At 51.1% G+C, this 21157-nt stretch overlaps 2 protein-coding genes across 3 annotated transcripts in view; one reads left to right on the forward strand and one right to left on the reverse strand.

Moving 5' to 3' along the window:
* Positions 1-21157, forward strand: part of LOC127569523 (ATP-binding cassette sub-family B member 6-like) — a 549089-nt gene that overhangs the window by 246000 nt on the left and 281932 nt on the right. The window lies entirely within an intron of this gene.
* LOC127569684 (mitochondrial chaperone BCS1) lies at positions 1162-19648 on the reverse strand. Of its 2 annotated transcripts, XM_052014488.1 has the most exons (8): positions 19552-19648; positions 17029-17568; positions 11665-11804; positions 9785-9979; positions 8659-8722; positions 7321-7490; positions 6756-6873; positions 1162-1512 (listed from the first exon to the last, which is right to left on the reverse strand). In XM_052014488.1, the coding sequence occupies exons 2-8, from the start codon at positions 17346-17348 to the stop codon at positions 1260-1262; spliced, it is 1260 nt and encodes a 419-aa protein (XP_051870448.1). In that variant the 5' UTR covers positions 17349-17568; positions 19552-19648; the 3' UTR covers positions 1162-1259. The 2 variants fall into 2 exon arrangements, with proteins under 2 accessions (XP_051870448.1, XP_051870455.1); XM_052014495.1 differs by lacking the exons at positions 17029-17568; positions 19552-19648 and having other exon boundaries at positions 9785-9975; positions 11665-11776.

Raw genomic sequence — 21157 nt, forward strand, 5'->3', positions numbered from 1 at the left:
CAGATTTTTGCATAGTGGGGGAATTAAGGGTTATGGGGAAAAGGCAGGGAGGTGGATCTGAGTCCACGGCCAGATCAGCCATGATCTTACTGAATGGTGGAGCAGGCTCGATGGGCTGGATGGCCTCCTCCTGCTCCTATTTATGTTCTTGTGTGCTTATACTCCCCAGACACCAACACAAAAGGAAAGTTAACCTGAGATCAATGTAGACGCCACGGCCAAAAAAGCTCACCAGTGCCTCTACTTCCTCGGAGGCTAAGGAAATTCAGCATGTCCCCAATGACACTCGCTAATTTTTATCGATGCTCCGTAGAAAGCATTCTATCTGGATGCATCACGGCTTGGTATGGCAACTGCTCTGCCCAAGACTGCAAGAAATTGCAGACTTGTGGACACAGCCCATCAGAGAAACCAGTTTCCCCTCCATTGACTCCATCTCCGGAAAGCAGCCAACATAATCAAAGACCCCTCCCACTCCAGTGATCTTCTCTTCTCCCCCCTCCTGTCGGGCAGAAAATACTAAAGCTTGAGAACACGTACCCAAGGCTCAAGGACAGCTTCTATTCTGCTGTTATCAGACTCCCGAAAGGAGTGATAAAGAACTCTTCATCTCTCAATCTACCTCATCATGGCCTTGCACCTTATTGTCTACCTTCACTGCACTTTCTCTGTACTGTAACACCATATTCTGCATTCTGTTTTCCTTTTTACTACCTCGATAAGATATTTATTTATTAGTAACATGTACATTGAAACACACAGTGAAATGCATCTTTTGTGTAGAGTGTTCTGGGGGGCAGCCCGCAAGTGTCGCCACGCTTCTGGCACCAACATAGCATGCCCACAACTTCCTAACCTGTGCGTCTTTGGAATGTGGGAGGAAACCGGAGCACCCGGAGGAAACCCACACAGACATGGGGAGAACGTACAAACTCCTTACAGGCAGCGGCAGGAATTGAACCCGGGTCACTGGCGCTGTAATAACGTTACGCTAACTGCTACACTACCGTGTTCTGTCTGGATGGCACACAAGCAAAAGCTTTTCACTGCATTTTGGTACAGGTGACAATAATAAACCCACTACCATTAATTACCACTCCACATGCAGAAACAAGAGCACCTTCCATCCCACCCCAACACACCAAGAATCACAGGCAAGAACTACTTTGAGGTTTTATTACAAATCTTGTCCAGTTCTCAGTTCCGAAGTCGCTGGTCCCCACCTCGTCTCCAGGGTCGTGTCTCCTGTCGCCCTGGCCTTACTCGGTGATGTCCTGGATGTTTTCGATAGCCCTGAGGGGCTCCAGCTTGAAAAGCAGGAAGTGCCCCTGCACCTGTGCGGCACTGATCCTGTGGGACACGGCCAGCGCTCTGTCCGCAAACTGCTCCGCCACGGCCGCTGGCTGCTCGGGGTAGAACCGCTGGAACATCTGGCACAGCTGCCAGTGGGAGCAGTACCCGACAAACTGTTTGAAGTCCACACGCCCTGGGCGGATCAGTGCTGGATCCAACCTGTGCAGGGACAGGGCAGATGATTGTCAAATTTTGAATAATCCTCTCCTTGTGCTTGAGCAATCAACACAAAAATGTCCCCAACCAAGCAGATGGTGCACACAAGTCACCCAGACAGAAATGATCACAGATAAGATTTCTTTATTAGTCACATGTACATCGAAACACACAGTGAAATGCATCTTTTGCGTAGAGTGTTCTGGGGGCAGCCTGCAAGTGTCACCACACTTCCAGCGCCAACATAGCATGCCCACAACTTCCTAACCTGTACGCCTTTGGAATGTGGGAGGAAACCCACACAGACACGGGGACAACGTACAAACTCCTTACAGACAGCAGCCGGAATTGAACCCGGGTCACTGGCGCTGTAATAGCGTTACGCTAACCGCTACACTACTGTGCCTGCGGTCCAAACTTCCCTGACAGTGGCTACACAAGTGGGTAGGGTGGTGAAGAAGGCATATGACATGTTTGCTTTCATCGCTAGGGGCATAGAGTTCAAGAGTCAGGGAGTCGCGTTGCAGCTGTATAAAACATTGGTAGGCCTCTCTTTGAGTATTGTGTGCAGTTCTGGTCACCCCATTACAGGAAGGATGTGGCGGCTTTGGAGAGGGTGCAGAAAAGGTTCACCAGGATGCTGCCTGGATTAGAGGGTACGAACTGTAAGGAGAGGTTGGACAAGCTTGGGTTGTTTTCTCTGGTGGGACAGAGGCTTAGATAAGGTAGACAGCCAGAATCTTTCTCCCTGGGTAGAAATGTCAAACACTTGAAGGCGTAGATTTAAGGTGGGGGGGGTTTAAAGAAGATGTACGGGGCAAGTTTTTTTTACACAGTGGTGGGTGCCGGGAATGTGCTGCCAGGGGTGGTGGTGGAGACAGATAAGATGGTGGTATTTAAGAGGCTTTGAGATAGTAACATGAACATGCAGGGAAGGGAGGGATATGGATCACGTTCAGGCAGAAGGGATTAGTTTGATTTTGGCATTGTGTTCAGCACAGACATGGTGGGCCAAAGGGCCTGTTCCTGTGCTGTACTGTTCTGAGTCAATTACTGTGCAAACTGAGAAAGTGATCGATACTGATGATTCGGGGGGGGGGGGCGGACACAGTGGTGCAGCGGGTAGTGCTGCTGCCTCACGGCTTCAGAGACCCAGGTTTCATCCTGACCCCTGGTATTGCCTGCGAGTTTGCATGTTCTCCTTGCGACATTATGCGTTTCCCTGGGATACTCCGGTTTCCTCCCACATCCCAAGGACGTACAGGTTGGTGGGTTAACTGGCTGCTATAAATTGCCCCTGGTGTGTGGGTGAGGGGTGGACTCTGGGGGAGGCTGATGGGAATGAGAAGAATAGGTTACAGGGAAAATTAGTGGGGGAACTTGAAAGGGGACCTGAGGGGTAACTTTCTCCCCCCACAGAGGGTGGTGGGTATGTGGAATGGATGCATGGTTACAGTTACAACATTTAAAAGGTGTTCGGACAGGTACATGGATGGGAAAGGAAGGGAGGGATGTGGCCAAACACGGGCAAATGGGACTGGCACAGATATACATTACGGTCGGCTGAAAGGCTCATTTCTGTGTTGTATGATTCTATGAACAGCATTGCTCAGTGAGCTGGCATGGACTTGAAGGGCCAAATGGCCTCCTATGCCATAGGAAAATGTGAACACAAAGATAAATGTCCACTTACACAACAGCTCAGCACATTAGTATCTCCCATTCCCTGTTCTTATGATGTTCCTTAGAACTACCTCCTCGATCAAACTTTTGCTCCCTGTCCCTCTGACCCAGTGTCGGGTTTTGCCTGCCACCACCTCAGAGCATCTCACTGTACTGATCTCCCCAGGGGCATTGGCAAAAACCTACCATCAATCGCCACCCCCAGAGAGGGCAGGAGACGAGGAGCTCGCTCAAAGAGATCAATTTTAAGAACCATCTCGTGAGAGTGGTCTATTGAGAAACAAAGGCAGACTGTAACAGCTCCTCCAGATGTGTAAAAAGGGAAGGATTTGTTACAGAATGAGGCGGCAAAAACGATAATGGGGAATAAGAAGGGCAGAGAAATTAACAAGTTCCCTGTGTCTGCCTTCGAGGTACAAACCTCCTGGGGAGCATCAGGTCTGAAGTGAACGAGGAACCAACAGGAGTCAGCGTCAGGAAACAAATTGGTGCTGCAGGAATGACTGGGATCCCCAGATCTGCATCCTAGGGTTCGAGGAGGTTTATGAAGACAGTGGATGCACTGATTGTCATCTAAAACCCCACCAATTCTAGAACGGTTGCCCAGAAAGGAAGGTGGGAGAGGGGGGGGTGTGAGAGAGAGAAAACGGAGCTATCGACCAATCAGCCTGACTCCAGCAGCTGGAAGAATGCTGGAATCTATAACTAAGTGTGGCGCAGGACACTTCCAAAATCGTAAAATGGGCAAAGTTGACATAGATTTAAAAAGAGAAATCACGTTTGATAAATCTGTTGGGAGCTTTTTTTGAGGCTGGAACTAGCAGAGATGATCAAGGAAGAGCAGCTAATGTGGCACATTTGGACTTTCAGAAGGTGTTGATAAGATGCCATGAAGAATATTACACAATATTACAGCACACAGTATTGGGGTAATGGTGGCATGGATAGGGGATGGATTAATGAACAGAAAACGAGGAGAAACGTTGTGAGGCTGTGACCAGTGGGTGCCACAGGGATCAGATCTGGGGTCACAGCTGGTCATGATACCCATCAATGATTTGAGGGGATCAAGTATAATATATACAAGTTTGCTGATTAATCAAGACTAGGTGCTAGTATAGGCTGCAAGGGAGATGCAGAGAGGCTTCAGCTATAATAGGCGGGTTAAGTGAATGAGCTGGCAAATAAATCGTAATGAGAAGTCATCACCAATAGCCTGTCCTGGTCCAACCACGTAGATGCCACAGACAAGAAAACCCACCAGCATCTCTACTTCGTCAGGAGGTTAAAGAAATTTGGCATGTCCCCTTTGACACTCACTAATTTTTATTGATGCACCATAGAAAGCATCCTATCCGGATGTATCACGGCTTGGTACAGCGACTGCATTGCCCAGGACCACAAGAAACTGCAGAGAGTTGTAGACACAGCTTAACACATCATGGAAACCAGCCTCCCCTCAATGGACCCCTCTATAGTCTACACTTCTCACTGCCTTGGTAAAGCAGCCAACATAATCAAAGACCCCATCCACCCTGGACATTCTCTCTTCTCCCCCCTCCCATTGGGCAGAAGATACAAAAGCCTGAAAGCATGTACCACCAGGCTCAAGGACAGCTTCTATCCTGCCACTGTAAGACTATTGAACAGTTCCCTAGTATAAGATGGACTCCTGACCTCACAATCTTTCTCATCATGACCTTGCACCTTATTGTCTGCCTGCATTAAACATTCTCTGTGACACTTTACTCTGCATTCTGTTATTGTTTTCCCTTGTACTACCTCAATGCACTAATGTGATGAAATGATCTGTATGGATGGCATGCAAAACAAAGTTTTTCCACTGTACCTCTGCATGTGCCAATAATAAACTAATTTACCACCCATCTTAGAAGAGAAAAGAGAAAGGCAGAGTACTTTTTAAGTGTAAAGACTGAATCGTGTTGGTGTTCAGCGGGACCCTGGTGTCCTCATACACGAGTCACTGAAAGTTACTGAGCACCGGCGAGGAAGGTAAATAGTACGTTGGGCTTTTACTGCAAGGGGATTTGAGTGCAAGTGTGCAAATATCTCACTCCAACTCTACACAGCCCAGTTGTTAGACCACATCTGGGGAAATCCTGTGCCGCTCTGCTCCCCCTTTCTAAGGAGGAATACACTTGCGATAGAAGGAATGCAGCCAAGGTTCACCAGATAGGAATTGGTTTATTATTGTCACTTGTACTGAGGTACAGTGAAAAACTTGTCTTGCATACCATTCATACAGATCAATTCATTACACAGTGCATTGTGGTAGTACAAGGGAAAACAATAACAGGATGCAGAATAAAGTGTTACAGTTACGGAGAAAGTGCAGTGCAGGCAGACAATAAGGTGCAAGGTCATAACGAGGTAGATTGTGAGGTCAGAGTCCATTTTATCATACTAGGGAACTATTCAATAGTCTTATAACAGCGAGATAGAAGCTGTCCTTGAGCCTGGTGGTACGTGCTTTCAGGCTTTTGTATCCTCTGCCCGATGGGAGGGGGGAGAAGAGCAAATGTCCAGGGTGGGAGGGGTCTTTGATTACGCTGGCTGCTTTACCGAGGCAGCAAGAAGTGTAGACAGAGTCCATGGAGGGGAGGCTGGTTTCTGTGATGCGCTGAGCTGCATCCACAACTCTCTGCAGTTTCTTGCAGTCACGGGCAGAGCAGATGCTGTACCAAGCCGTGATGCATCTGGATAGGATGCTCTCTATGGTGCATCGATAAAAATTGGCGAGTGTCAAAGGAGACATTCCAAGTTCTCTTAGCCTCCTGAGGAAGTAGAGGCATTAGTGAGTTTTCTTGGTCCTACGTGGTTGGACCAGGACAGGCTATTGGTGATGTTCACTCCGAGGAACCTGAAGCTCTCAACCTCAGCACCGTTGATGTAGACAGGAGCATGTGCACCACTCCCCTTCCTGAAGTCAATGACCAGCTCTTTTATATTTTGCTGACATTGAGGGCAAGGTTGTTGTCATGACACCATGTCACCAAGCTCTCTATCTCCTTCCTGTACTCTGAATCATCGTTATCTAAGATACAGCATACCACGGTGTTATCATCTGCAAATTTGGGATTGACTCTTCAGAATTGGGGGTGAGGGCGGGGTGGTTGTATGCAGAGAGATTAAGTGACTGGGCTGGTACTCTGGAGAGAAGAAAATTGAGAGGTGATCTCAATGAAACATTCAAAGGATGTAGAACCTAGGGTGACGGTTCTCAAAATAAGGAGTCACCCTTCAGGAAAGAGATGGAGAAGTTTCTTCATCCAGAGAGTGATGAGACTTTGGAGTTCTCTACCCAAGACATGGATAACCGGGAACCTAGAGATATGGGGTGACTGCAGGAAGGTGGCACTGAGGTAAATGACCAGCCATGGTCTTACTGAAGGTGGGGCCCAGTGCTGGTGGGTGCAGGGCGCCAGAGCTCAAGGGGCAGAGGACAATCCCCACTGGGCTGTGGTGTCTGGGTACACGCTGATACCTGTAATTCTACCCCCTGCCCACCCCTCTGGTGGGACACTCTGAACTTCAGCCGTTACCTGTCCAAGTGGTTTGTGGTCATGAACACCAGTCTTGCCTCAGTTGACGCAACACCATCCAGAGCGTTTAGCAGACCGCTGAAGGTCAGGCGGCCCATCCCCTGGTACATGGTGGGGTCTGTGAACACAAACCAGACAGCAATCAAGCCCCTCACCAAAGATTTCGTACGATCCAGGCCTGCATTGTACTTTCTTAGGAGGTTAAGGAGGTTTTGCTCGTCACCGAACACTAACAAACTTCCACAGATGTACTGCTGAAAGTATCCTGACTGGTTGCATCACGGTCTGGTATGGCAATTCCAATGCACAGGAACATAGGGAGAGGGAGGAGAGAGTGGGTAGAGGGGAAGGGGGGAGGGGGGAAGGGGAGGTGGGTGGGGGAAGGGAAGGGAGTAGAGGGGAACGGGAGGGGGTAAGAGGGGGAGGGAGAGGGGGTAGGGAAGGGAAAGGGGAGGGGGAGGGAGGGGGGGTAGAGGGGAGGGGGTAGAGACAGTAGAGGGGGAGGAGAGAGGGAGAGGTCAGGGTGGAGAGTGGGAATGACTGTCTGTGAAGAACCAGGACTCACTTTCTTTGGCCAGGTCCCGGCTGATGAAGGCAGCATCCACGTCCTCCAGGAGAATGATGCTCTGCTGGGGAGCCACGCTGAGAAGGTGGTTGAGTCTGTCGTCGGTCAGACTGCGGTCACTCAGGCTCAGCAGGCAGATGCTGTACTCCAGCTCGCCTGCCAGCGCTGTACTGAGGCAGCAGCGGGGAGAGAAAGGCAGGTGTCAGTTTGAAGACAGCCTCACCCGGATGCTGTCAACCAGCAGAGGCACAGGCCGCGATGTCTGAAGTGCCTGGGCTGGTGGGACTCTGAGACCATGGATGAACTTCACTAGGACAGTGCTGGTGATCTGGAGACACAGGAGACTGCAGATGCTGGAATCTGGAGCAACACACAAGAAGCTGGAGGATCAGGCAGCATCTGTGGAGGGAAATGGGCTGTCAATGTTTCGGGCATCATCCCGTTCAGATGAAGGGTCTTGACCCGAAACATCGGCTGTCCATCTCCCTCCACAGATGCTGCTCGACCCACTGAGTTGCTGCAGCTTCCTGTTTGTTGCTCCACTGCTGGTGGTCTACAGGACACCGTTTTCTTCTTTATCCCACCGGCCCCACCACCCCATTTCTTCCTCCTCCCCTGCCCTCTCCATCTGCCCGTCACCCACACACCCCTCCCACCGGTTCCCCTCCCCACCTCCCTCCCTTTATTCCGTGCTCCAGCGTCCTCTCCTGTCAGATTCCATCATCTTCAGCCCTTTGTCACTTCCACCTGTCACCTCCCAGCTTCTGACATCACTCCCACTCTCCCCCCCCACACCTGCCTATCTCTTCCCCACTCCTCCCTATCTCCACCCTCCTCCTGCGCATCAACCCCCTCACTTGGATCCACCTATCACCTGCCAGCCCATGCTCCCCCCTTCCCCTCACCTCTTTATACCAGCCATCTCCCCCCTTTCCCGATGAAGGGTCACGACCTGAAACGTCAACTGTCCATTTCCCTCCACAGACGCTGCCCGACCCGCTGAGTTCCTCCAGTGTTTTGTGTGTTGCTACAGTTTAGTTGGAACCAGGCAACCCGTATCTCCAGATCCACTCCACACAAGAAAGGGGCTAAAATATTATCCTCATGACAAATCAAACAGAGGAATCAGTTAACTCCTCTGGAAAAATATAATTTCCTGTTGTATTTTACACTCACATGTCAGTTTATTCAGACTAGTTATTAAACATAACATTGCACTGCTTGCTGGAGTGGACTCATCAGCACACTGAACGTAGGTTCTACCATCACACTGAGATGCTGGAGGCTGTATATTTCTCCCTGCAGTTCCGTCCCATCCACAGCCCATGAGGTACTCACATAAAACTGCTTTTCCCACATCCAGGAGGTCCATACAGCAAGTACCCACGTCGGTAAGGAATCCCTGAGGGAAGATTAAATGTCACGAGGGCAGAGAATAGAATCAGGCTGAGCTGTCACTGAAAACCTGGGTCCACTGCACAGATGTGGGGTTGGGAGAGGCAGTGGTACAACTGGACAGGAACAGTGCTACACCCCTGGCACACAGAGACCACCACAGCTCCGTCGCAACCAATTGAAGCAAGCAAGGACATAATTAAACCATCTGCCAGGAGACGTATATACTGGTTAACGCATCCAACTTCCAGTATGGAGCCTGCTCTCAGACCCATACCCCACTCACTCCAGCTCAGAGACACCCCAAGCTTGGAAGCCCTCCCAACACACATATACCTCACACCTACCATCCAGGGTCAGTCATCACTCCCTCCAGGCCTTGAGCCCTGAGTCTAGTGTACAGGGACAACCACTGAAAATACCAATCACAGGAGTGTTGCCATCCATGTCACAGTACATAAAATCATAAGGGGTGTAGATAGGTAGGGGAGTCTAAAACTAGAGGGCATAGGTTTAAGGTGAGAGGGGAAAGACTTAAAGGGGACCTGAGGGGTGAGTTTTCCACGCAGAGGGTGGTGGGTGTATGGAACCAGCTGCCAGAGAAAGTGGTTGAGGTAGGTACATTAAAAAGACATTTGGACAGATGCATGGATAGGAAAAGTTTAGAGGGATATGGGCAAATGGGGCTAGCTCAGGTAGGCAACTGAGTCAGTATGGAAAGTTGGGCCGAAGGGCCTGTTTCTGTGCCGTGCGACTCTAGGACTGGAGTCAACATCTCCACAATGTTACTTCAACTGGTCACAACCAAGAGGCAGTCAAAACTGCAACACTGGGAGAGCCATCAAGTCATATACAATCATGACTTGGAAATATACTCCTGGTCCTTCATTGTTGCAGGGTCTGAATCTTGGAACTCCTGCTGCACCAGCACCATGGGAGCACCTTCACCAGCGGTTCAAGAAGGCAGATCACCCCTGCCTTCTCGAGGGAAATTAGGGATGGGCAATAGATGCTGGCAGACCCCATGAGTCAGTGTCCTGTTCATTTACCTGAGTGAAACTACCCTTACCTCGGTCTGTGTACCACTTGGGATTCCCAATGAAATCCTTTACGTCTTGGATGATTTTTTCTGAGATTCCTCTCTCCAGCACAACGGAGCTGAGAGGCCGTCTGCGCCTTGGAAACCCAAAGAGCCGCCATTCCGATCCCACTGCTGTGTACATCACCGTTTTCCCTTCCTGCTGCTTAAGGGCCAGCTCTCTGGCTGACGTAGGATGGTGGGGGAGGGCAGAGAAAGGCCAGGTTAAGCTCCATCAAACAAGAATATGAGAAATAGGAGGAGGAGGCCATTTGGCCCCTCAAGAGTGTCCCTCCATTCAACAGGATCATGGCTGATCTCCCATCTCAAACACTATCTCCATTAATGCACTGAGCTTCCACAGACTCCATGGTGGAGAATTCCAAAGGTTCACCACCCGAGTGAAGACATTTCTCCCCATCTCGGTCTTAAGCAACCAACCACTTATTCTGAGATGGCAACCCCTGGTTACAGACTCCTCAGCCAGGGGAGATATCCTCCCTGCATCCAGTCTGTTGAGCCCTGTCGGAATTTTCTGATTTTCTAATTTCTAGAAAATGGAGACCTAGTCTTCCCAATCTCTCCTGATATGGAAGACCCTCAACCCTGGAACCACTCTGCTTACCTTCACTGCATCCCCTTAGATCAAGTATACCCTGTTATTTTTAGTTGATGACACCGAAATTGTCCACAATATTCCAGGTGCAGTTTAACTACAGCCCTATATAATTGTTGGAAGACATTCTTACTCTTAGCAAAACACAAACCGCAGACCAAGCTAGCTTACTCTCTCTCTGCCTAGGTCCACACAGAGGGTGGTGGGTATATGGAACGAGCTGCCAGAGGAAGTGTTTGAGGCAGGTATGATTATAGCATTTAAAAAGTACTTGGACAGGTACATGGATAGGAAAGGTTTAGAGGGACATGGGCCAAATGGGACTAGCTCAGGAAGGCACCTTAGTCAGCATGGACGGGTTGGGCCAAAGGGCCTGTTTCCATGCTGTGTGACTCTATATTAAATGACACAGCACAGCAGGCCACTCAGCCCATCATGCCTTGCTAGCCCTATGAAAAATCATTCACTTAATGCTGCTCCTTCTCCGAATTCCCAGATCCTTTTCATCTGCTTCCATAGCCCTTTCAGGCAGTGCATTCTCAATCACAGCAACTGCTGCTTTAAAAGGCTCGGCTCCTCTCTGGTTCTCTCATTAGTTAGCTTAACTAAGTTTCCTCTGGTCACCAACCGATCACTAAATGCCAACGCCAACCCCAGCTAGTTTCTCCTTATTTACACTATTAAAGCAATGTTTAATTCTTAACATTTCTATCAAATCCCTTAATAATCTGCACATTACAGAGAACCTTCATCCTCTGGACCATACACTCGACCTTCTTCTGAGCTTCAATGACCTTGCTGAAGTATGTTGCTGAGAATTTGACCCAACCTTGAGGGAACTGGGCTGTTAACCAGTCCACAGACAGGTTTCAGGGGAACACCGATGTTCACAAGATGGTGGCCCCCACTTCCTGTCAACCTCCAAAGCACACTGCTGGGAGAGAAGGTGAGGAGAGGGGCGAGGTTGTTGTAAAGAGCCTGCTCAGTTCAGGTACAAGAACTGGATCAGGGTGGCGTGAAGGATGGCCGGAGGATGGGTCAGTGACCAGGGCGAGAGTTACCGAAGAACAGGTCAGTGACTGGGTAGGGTGGGTCAGTGATTGGTGGGGAGAGGCGGGTCAGTGACCAGGAGACTGGTGAGTGACCGGTGGGATTGGATCAGTGACTGGCGGGGGGTGTGGGTCAATGACCGGTGGTGCAGGGGGGGTTTGGGTGAACTAATTAAGACGCAGGTATTTATTACAAATCCACAGACCTTCGCTCAGTATGTCCTGGAAGATGTGGCGGTTGGTGCCCAGCGAGGTTAAGGTGACCGTTTCCCACGGGGTGCCCGTACTCAGGTCGATCATCTGTTTCTCCCGGTTCCTCTCCACACGAAGCCACTTCCTGTTGTACCTGTGACCACACAGAACGCCTGGCATTGTACGGCCTCCTCATGTGTGACTGACCCTTTGATGAACGGTGACCTCAGGCTCAGGAAGGGCCACGTCCCAGAGCTAGCACTTCATCAACAGGACCCTCCCAGGGGTGAAAACCACAGCACAGACTGGGGAGTGGATCCTTGCCCCATCCCAACGGTGACAGACAGGGCTCGGGGAGAACGCACTCTCACCTATGGAGCAGGAACGCCAAGGGTTCAAATCCCAACCAGTGACCCACCCCAGGCTGACACTCACAGTGCAGTCCTGAAGGGGTGCTGCTCTCCTGAAGGTGTTGCACATCAGATGTGACATTAAATCTGGGCTTTGTCTGGTCCTATAAATCCTCTGGCAAAATCTCAAATCTGGTCCCAAGCTGTCCTGGGGTAATGATTATCCCCCACCGTCAACATCACAATCATATTGTCTGTTAACCGGCAAGTTGCTGTTTGTGGGAGCTTGCTGTGCCTGATTTAACTGCGGCATTTCCTACTTCACAGTTATCACTCTTCAAAAAGTACTTTATTGTCTGGGAAACGTAAAACGTATGATACAAAGATTGGTGGTGTTGTGGATAGTGTAGCAGATTGCCAAAGGATACAGCAGGATATAGATATGGGCAAAGAAATGGCAGATGGAGTTTAATCCAGCCAAGTGTAAAGTGTTGCACTTTGGAAGATCAAATGTAAAGGGACAGTACACAGTTAATGGCAGGACCTTTAACAGTGTTGATGTACAGAGGGATCTTGGGGTCCAAGTCCATAGCTTCCTGCTGCACAAGTTGATAGGGTGGTAAAGATGGTGTATGGCATGCTTGCCTGAGGCATTGAATTCAATAAGGTCCCTCATGACAGGTCGAACAAGTGCTCAACCTGTTGTGAGGCCGTACAGGTGTTCCAAGAGTCAAGAAGTTACGTTGCAGCTTCATAAAACTCTAGTTAGGCCACATCTGGAATATTGCATTCAATTCTGGTCGCCCGCAGAGGAGAGGGTCCAGAGGAGGTTGACAAGAATGATCCCAGGAATGAAAAGCTTAATGTATGAGGCGTTCAGAAGGGTGAGGGGGGATCTCATTGAAACCTACCGAATACTGAAAGGCCTGGATAGAGCGGATGTGGAGAGGATGTTTCCATCTGTGGGAGTGTCTGGGATTCGAGGGTACAGCCTCAGAATGAAGGGACGTCCCTTTAGAATTGAGATGAGGAGGAATTTTTTCAACCAGAGGTGGTGAATCTGTGGATGCCTGGAATGCATTGCCTGATAGGGTGGTGGAGGCAAATTCATTAAGAGGGGCTTGGGTGAGCACATAATTGAGAGGAAAATAGAGGGCTATGGGCATTCTGTAGGTGGGAGGGATTAGCTATGTCGGCACAACATTGTGGGCCAAAGGGCCTGTTCTGTACTGTACTGTTCTATGTTCTAAGTCACTGGGTATATTTAAGACAGAGATTGATAGGTTCTCGATTGGTAAAGGGGTTAAGGGTTGGGAGAATGGGGTTGAGAAAAAATCAGCCATGACTGAATGGCGGAGCAGACTCGACGGACCAAATGGCCTAATTCTGCTCCTATATCTTCTGGCCCCATTATAGGAAAGATGTGGAGGCTTTGGAGAGAATGCAGAAGAGGTTTGACAGGATGTTGCCTGGATTTAAGGGCAGGTGCTGGGAGGAGAGGTTAAATAAACTAGGGCAGTTTTCTCTGGAGTGGCGGAGGCTGAGGGGCGAGCTTATAAGTTTAGAACATAGAACATTACAGCACAGTACAGGCCCTTTGGCCCACAATGTTGAGCTGACATTTTATCCTGCTCTAAGATCTATCTAACCCTTCCCTCCCACATACCCCCCTATTTTTCTGTTATAAAATCTTCTCCATTATAAAATCATGGAGGCATAGATAGATTAGACAGCTGGTATCTTTTTCCCAGGGTTGAAATGTCTAATACTGGTGGGCATGCGTTTAAGGTGAGGGGGGAAAGTTGAAAAGAGAGTGGTTGGTGCCTGGAATGCATTGCCAGGGGTGATGGGGTGAAGGTGGAGGTTGATACCGTAGAAGCATTTAAGAGGCTCTTGGATAGGCACATGAATACACAGAAAATGAAGGGACATGAACCATGTGCAGGCAGGAGGGATTAGTTTAATTAGGCATCATTAGCTTAATTAATTCAGCACAGACACTGTGGGCCGAAGGGCCTGTTCCTGTGCTGTACTGTTTTATGTTATAAATGACAGACCTGCTGTCTGAGGAACCAGAATATGGCAAACACACTCTTTATTAGGCAAGGAGACCAGAATTGTACACAGAACTCGAGGTTGTGGTCTCCTCAAGGCATCATCTTTGCTTTCATATTCAAATCTTCTAGCATTAAAGTCCGACATACCGTTATCCTTCCCAATTCCCCACTGGACCTGCACGTTAGCCCTCAGTGACTGGTATACAAGCACCCCCAGGTAGGTCCCTCTGAAAATCAACACCTCCCAATCTGTCACCATTTAATAAATACTCCACACTTCTGTTCTTTCTACCAAAGTGGATGAGCTCTCATTTTCCAAGGTTGTATTCCATTTGTCTTCATTAACTGCTTTTCTTTCCACAGTTACTGCCTGACCTAATGTTTCCCAGCTTTTTCCATCGATTCTTAATCGTTCTTTTCGATCTGTTAACCAACTCATGCTAATATATATTACCTTGAATTCCAGCTGCTCTAACCTTGTTCAACCTGTTGTGAGGGACCTTATTGAGCCTTTTGAAAATTCAAATAACTGCATCCGCTGGTAATGTGCATACAAACTAGGAACAAGAGTGGGTCACTCTGCCCTTGACCCTCTTGTACCATTTAATTAGTGACATACTGACACAGCAGTTCATGCTACTTCCTCACAGCTCCAGCAACCTGGGTTCAATCCTGACCTTGAGTGCTGTTTGTGTGGAGTTTGCACATTCTCTGTAAAACCGTGTGGGTTTTCTCAGGGAGCTCCGGTTTCCTCCCACATGTTAAAGAAGTCTGACTATCTTCACAGATCACTGAAAGTTGCCTCACAGGTGGATAGGGTAGTTAAGAAAGCTTATGGGATGTTAGCTTTCATAAATTGGGGGATCGAGTTTAAGAGCCACTAGGTAATGATGCAGCTCTACAAAACTCTGGTTAGACCACACTTAGAGTACTGTGTCCATTTCTGGTCGCCTCATTATAGGAAGGATGTGGAGGCGTTAGAAAGGGTTCAGGGGAGATTTACCAGGATGCTGCCTGGTTTGGAGAGTATGCATTATGAGGAGAGACTAAGGGAGCTAGGGCTTTACTCTTTGGAGAGAAGGAGGATGAGGGGAGACATGATAGAGGTGTACAAAATATTAAGAGGAATAGATAGAGTGGACAGCCAGCGCCTCTTTCCCAGGGCACCAATGCTCAATACAAGAGGGCATGGCTTTTAAGTAATGGGTGGGAGGTTCAAGGGAGATATCAGAGGGAGGTTTTTCACCCAGAGAGTGGTTGGTGCATGGAATGCGCTGCCTGGGGCGGTGGTGGAGGCAGGTACACCGGTCAAGTTCAAGAGATTGTTAGATAAGCATATGGAGGAATTTAAAATAGAGGGATATGTGGGAGGAAGGGGTTAGATAGTCTTAGGTGTGGTTTAAAGGGCAGCACAACATGGTGGGCGGAAGGGCCTGTATTGTGCTGTATTGTTCTATGGTATTCCTTCAGTCCAGATGAAGGGTCTCAACCCAAAACGTTGACTGTTCATTTACGTCGACAGATGCTGCCTGACTCACCGAATTCCTCCAGCATTTTATTTATAGTTGGTAGGTTAATTGGCTGCTATAAATTAGTATATAATGGATGGAAGGGAAGGGTAGGTGTTAACGAGCATGTAAGAGAAAAGAGAGCAGGAAAGTAAGTGGGGAAATGAGATTGATGAGAAATGGGATAGACTCGAATGGACTAAATATAGATTTAGGATGGAGATGAGGAGGAACAGCTTCTCCCAGAGAGCAGTGAATCTGTGGAATTCTCTGCCCATGGATGTAGTAGAGGCAACCTCATTAAATATATTTTAAGACCAGTTATATAGATTTTTGCATAGTGGGGGAATTAAGGGTTATGGAGAAAAGGCAGGAAGGTAGAGCTGAGTCCACAGCCAGATCAGCCATGATCCTATTGAACAGGATCAATGGGCCAAATGGCCTCCTCCTGCTCCTATTTCTTAAGTTCTTATGAATGAACTCCTATGTTATCAAAAATATGTAATAAGATCACAGGGAACGTGCAAACTCCACAAAGACATCATCCAAGGTCAGGACTGACCCTGGGCTGCTGGAGTTCCTATTTTGTATGTACCTCATCAGCAGATGTAGTCATTTAGATTTTCAAAACACTTTCAAAAAGGTCTTTCACAAGGCTGCACAAGGATAGAGCACTTGGAATTCAAGGTAATATCTATTAGCAGGAGTTAGTTAACAGACAAAAAACAAAAGTTAGGAATCTATGGAAAAATCTGGAAAATGTCACTGACAACACTGGAAGCACATCAGGTCAGGCAGCATCTGTAGAGAGGGAAACAGAGTTTATGTCTCAAGCAGTGACCCTTTGTCAGAACTGACAAAATGTCTTGACCTGAAACATTAACTCCACTTCTTTCTCCACAGATGCTGCCTGACCTGATGAGTGTTTCCAGTATCTTCTGTTTTTATTTCCTATTTCCAGTATGTGTAGTTTTTTTTGGAGACACAAGAGACTGTGGAACCTGGAGCAACCAACAAACTGCTGGAGGAACTCAGCAGGTCAGGCAGCATCTGTGGAGGGAGATGGACCGTCGACGTTCAGGTTGAGATGTTTCAACTGGACTCCCCACCTCTTCCCCACTCTCCATTCCCTCCCTACTCTCCTCCTCCTCTTCCTGTTCACCCACCCACTCCTCCCCCCGTTTCCACTTCCCCCCCTCCCATTCCTACTTGCACTCTTCACTGCTCCCCTAAACCCCTGCCCCATCCACACTCTTCCCCCTCCTCAAATGAAGGGTCTCGTCCCGAGACATCGACTGTCCGTTTCCCTCCTCAGATGCTGGCTGACCCGCTGAGTTCCTTCAGTGTTTTGTGTAGATCTGTAGTTTCTTTGACTTTCTTTCAGGATTGACCTAATTATACTTCTCTACGCGCCTTAAGCTGTGTGTTCTGGAGGTGAAAAGGGCACATGCAGCCGCACTCACCAGACAAAGTGGTTCCCAGGGCTGGGAATGAAATCGAAGGTCGTACTGATTTTGCCACTCTCATGCTGGTGATAGGAGGTCTCGACACTCAGGTGCTGTGTCCGCCTGGCATGGTGCGTGATCCAGTTCAGCAGCCAGTGGTAGCTCTTGTCACGGCTGGTCACCTCCAGTGTGATCATGCAGTGTCTCCTGAAGGCCACCATTCCAAACTGGGCCCCTTTGCGAGCCAGTGCCAGCGCTGTGCCAACCCCAACCAGGCCAAAGCCAGCCCCGAAATACGGGTTGTCCTTCAGGGTCAAAACAAAGTCTGAAAGTGGCATCCTTAACCCCGTTCAGTGGTACATGGCGCTGAGATAAAAGGATCAGCGGAAGGTCAACGATGGCTCAGGGATGGGTGTTTACGGAACCGAACCCTTAAAACAGCTCCTGCTCATTCAGATCAAACCCTCCCCTGGAGAAATCCCAGCCTTCGGCGTAAAGACCACCGGCAGTCCTGTCACCAGCGACCGACACCTGGCTCCACAGAGGCCATCAGGGCACCTGGGCACAAGGAACAGACAGAACGGGGTTAAGGAGCGGCGGGGCAGAGACTGGTGGGGGAATCATGTCGGGGTGAAGTGAGAAAAATGAGCAGTGGGGATGAGAAGGTGCATGGGGTTGGTGGAGCAGTGAAGAGGGTGAATGGGAGGGAGTGGGGAGGGGTAGTGGGAATGAGGGGGTTGGAGGGAGCAAGAGAGAGGGGGTAGGGGAGGTAAAGGGCAAGGGGGATTGGGGGAGTAGGGGGACTGGGGGTGGGGGCGAGGGGAGGGGGAGGGGAGTAGGGGGACTGGGGGTGGGGGCGAGGGGAGGGGGAGGGGAGTGGGGGTTGAGAGGGGAATGGGGAGGAGGGTGGAGTGAGGGGGAAGAGGAGGGGGAACATGAGGGGGGAGTGGGTTGGGGAGGGAGTAGTGGGGGGAGGGGCAGTGAGAGGGTGAGTGGAGTGGGATGGGGAGAGAGGGTGAGGGAGAGGGGAGGAGGGTGAAGGGGAGAGGGGAGGAGGGTGAAGGGGAGAGGAGTGAGGGTGAGGGGTGAGGAGGTGGGAGGGGGGGTGAGGGGAGGGGAAGGGGGATAAGGGGGAGAGGAGTGTGAGGAGGGAGGGGGAGGAGTGTGGGGGTGGGGGGTGAGGGGGGAGGGGTGAGGGGGGTGAGGGGGTGGGGGGGGGTGAGGGGGAGGGGTGAGGGGGGTGAGGGGTGAGGGGGGGTGAGGGGTGAGGGGGGGTGAGGGGTGAGGGGGGAGGTGGAGGGGGGAGGGGTGAGGGGGGGAGGGGTGAGGGGGGGAGGGGTGGGGGGTGGGGGGGTGAGGGGTGAGGGGGGTGAGGGGTGGGGGGGGTGAGGGGTGGGGGGGAGGGGTGGGGGGGGGTGAGGGGTGAGGGGGGTGAGGGGTGAGGGGGGGGTGAGGGGTGAGGGGGGGGTGAGGGGGGGGGGGGAGGGGTGAGGGGTGAGGGGGGGGTGAGGGGTGGGGGGGGTGAGGGGTGAGGGGAGGGGGAGGGGAGTAGGGGGACTGGGGGTGGGGGCGAGGGGAGGGGGAGGGGAGTGGGGGTTGAGAGGGGAATGGGGAGGAGGGTGGAGTGAGGGGGAAGAGGAGGGGAACATGAGGGGGGAGTGGGTTGGGGAGGGAGTAGTGGGGGGAGGGGCAGTGAGAGGGTGAGTGGAGTGGGATGGGGAGAGAGGGTGAGGAGAGGGGAGGAGGGTGAAGGGGAGAGGAGTGAGGGTGAGGGGTGAGGAGGTGGGAGGGGGGTGAGGAGGTGGGAGGGGGGTGAGGGGAGGGGAAGGGGGATAAGGGGGAGAGGAGTGTGAGGGGGAGAGGAGTGTGAGGAGGGAGAGGAGTGTGAGGAGGGAGGGGGAGGAGTGTGGGGGTGGGGTGGGTGAGGGGGGTGAGGGGTGGGGGGGTGAGGGGTGGGGGGTGAGGGGGGTGAGGGGGAGGGGTGAGGGGGGGTGGGGGGTGAGGGGGGTGGGGGGTGAGGGGGGGAGGGGTGAGGGGTGAGGGGTGAGTGAGGGGGGGTGGGGGGGTGAGGGGTGGGGAGGGGTGAGGGGTGAGTGAGGGGGGGTGGGGGGGTGAGGGGTGAGGGGGGGTGAGGGGTGGGGGGGTGGGGGGTGAGGGGGGGTGAGGGGGGGTGAGGGGTGAGGGGGGGGTGAGGGGTGAGGGGGGGGTGAGGGGTGAGGGGGGGTGAGGGGTGAGGGGGGTGAGGGGTGGGGAGGGGTGAGGGGGGGGTGAGGGGGGGTGAGGGGTGGGGGGGTGGGGGGTGAGGGGGGTGAGGGGGAGGGTGAGGGGGGTGAGGGGTGAGGGGGGGTGAGGGGTGAGGGGGGGGTGAGGGGTGAGTGAGGGGGGGGTGAGGGGTGGGTGAGGGGTGAGGGGGGGGTGAGGGGGGGGGTGAGGTGAGGGGGGTTGAGGGGTGGGGAGGGGTGGGGGGGGTGGGGGGTGAGGGCTGAGGGGGGGTAAGGGGGGGGTGAGGGGGGGGCCCCGCCATCGCCGCCGCCGCCTCACTTTCTGACGCCGGTTCACACGCGACCTCGGTCCCTCACTGATGATGCTCCCCGTCCGATTCTCCGTCCGCCGCCCGGGCCGCGGAGAAAGGTTCCGGCGCCGCCCGGACTCCTCCTGCCGGAACAGCTGGACGAAGGCTGGCACATCTGGAGAGACCCCCAAACCCTGGGGTCTCCAAAGTCGGGGAAGGGAGGCAAACATTTGTGCACAGCAAGATCCCCCAGTACCTTTATTGTGTTTTTAGCGTTGGTGAAAGATAAATATTAGTGGTACTGAGGTGCTCCAGGACACTTGGAACAGGCTCCATCCCTGCTACACATGGAGTCATACAGCACGGAAACGGGCCCTTTGGCCCAACTCGTCCATGCTGACCAAGATGCCCACCTAAGCCAGTCCCACTTGCCCTCATTTGGCCCATATCCCTCTAAACCTTTCCCAACCATGTACCTGTCCAAGTGCCTTTTAAATGTTATTTTACCTGCCTCAACCACTTCCTCTGGCAGCTCGTTCCAATATATTCACCACTCTCTGCTTTAAAAAGTTGCCCCTCGGGGACTCTGTCTTTACCTCTCGTTGTCTTGGTGAAGCAGCCAGCATAATCAAAGACCCCACCCACCCGGGACATTCTCTCTTCTCTCCTCTTCCATTGGGTAGAAGATACAGGAGCCTGAGGGCACGTACCACCAGACTTAAGGACAGCTTCTACCCCACTGTGATAAGACTATTAAATGGTTCCCTCATACAATGAGATGGACTCTGACCTCACGATCTACCTTGTTGTGACCTCGCACCTTATTGCACTTTCTCTGTAGCTGTGACACTTTGTACTGTTATTGTTTTTACCTGTACTACATCAATGCACTCTGTACTAACTTGATGTAACAGCACTGTGTAATGAATTGACCTGTAAGATCAGTTTGTAAGACAAGTTTTTCACTGTACCTCGGTACAACTGACAATAATAAACTAATACCAATACCAACCTATGTCCTCTAGTTCCTGATTCCACAACCTTCAGAAAAAGACTGTGCATTCACCCTATCTATGCCCCTCATGATGCCACCACCCTCTACATGAAGAAGTTTCCCTTCTGGTCCCTTTTAGATCTTTCCCCTCTCATCTTAAACCTGTGCCCTCCAGTTCTTGATTCCCCAACCACAGGAAAAAGGCTGTGACCATTCCCCCCACCTATGTCCCTCGTGATTTTCTACACCTCTATAAGGTCACTTCTCAGTCTCCTACATTGCAAGGAATAATTCTCATATTGTTTGTTCACCTGTAGCTTGCTCACACCTGTGTAAGTAATATCCTGGGGTCTCAGAGGCAGTCATGTCTAAGGCTCCCAGCTGTCCAAGGCACCCTGGGGGTATCTGAAGTCAATGGATATCAAGGGGAAACACTCCAGTAGTTGGAGTAAGACCTCACACAAAAGAAATGGCTGTGGTTGTTCAAGGTCCATGATCCCAACCCCAGAACATCACCGCAGGAGTTTGATACAGAAGCCTGAGAGAACGTACCACCAGGCTCAAGGACAGCTTCAATCCCACTGTTAGAAGACTATTGACTGATTCCATCATACGATAAGATGGCCTCTTGACCTCACAGT

The sequence above is a fragment of the Pristis pectinata genome, chromosome 1, assembly GCF_009764475.1.
Source record: "Pristis pectinata isolate sPriPec2 chromosome 1, sPriPec2.1.pri, whole genome shotgun sequence".
NCBI classification, from domain to species: Eukaryota; Metazoa; Chordata; class Chondrichthyes; order Rhinopristiformes; family Pristidae; genus Pristis; species Pristis pectinata.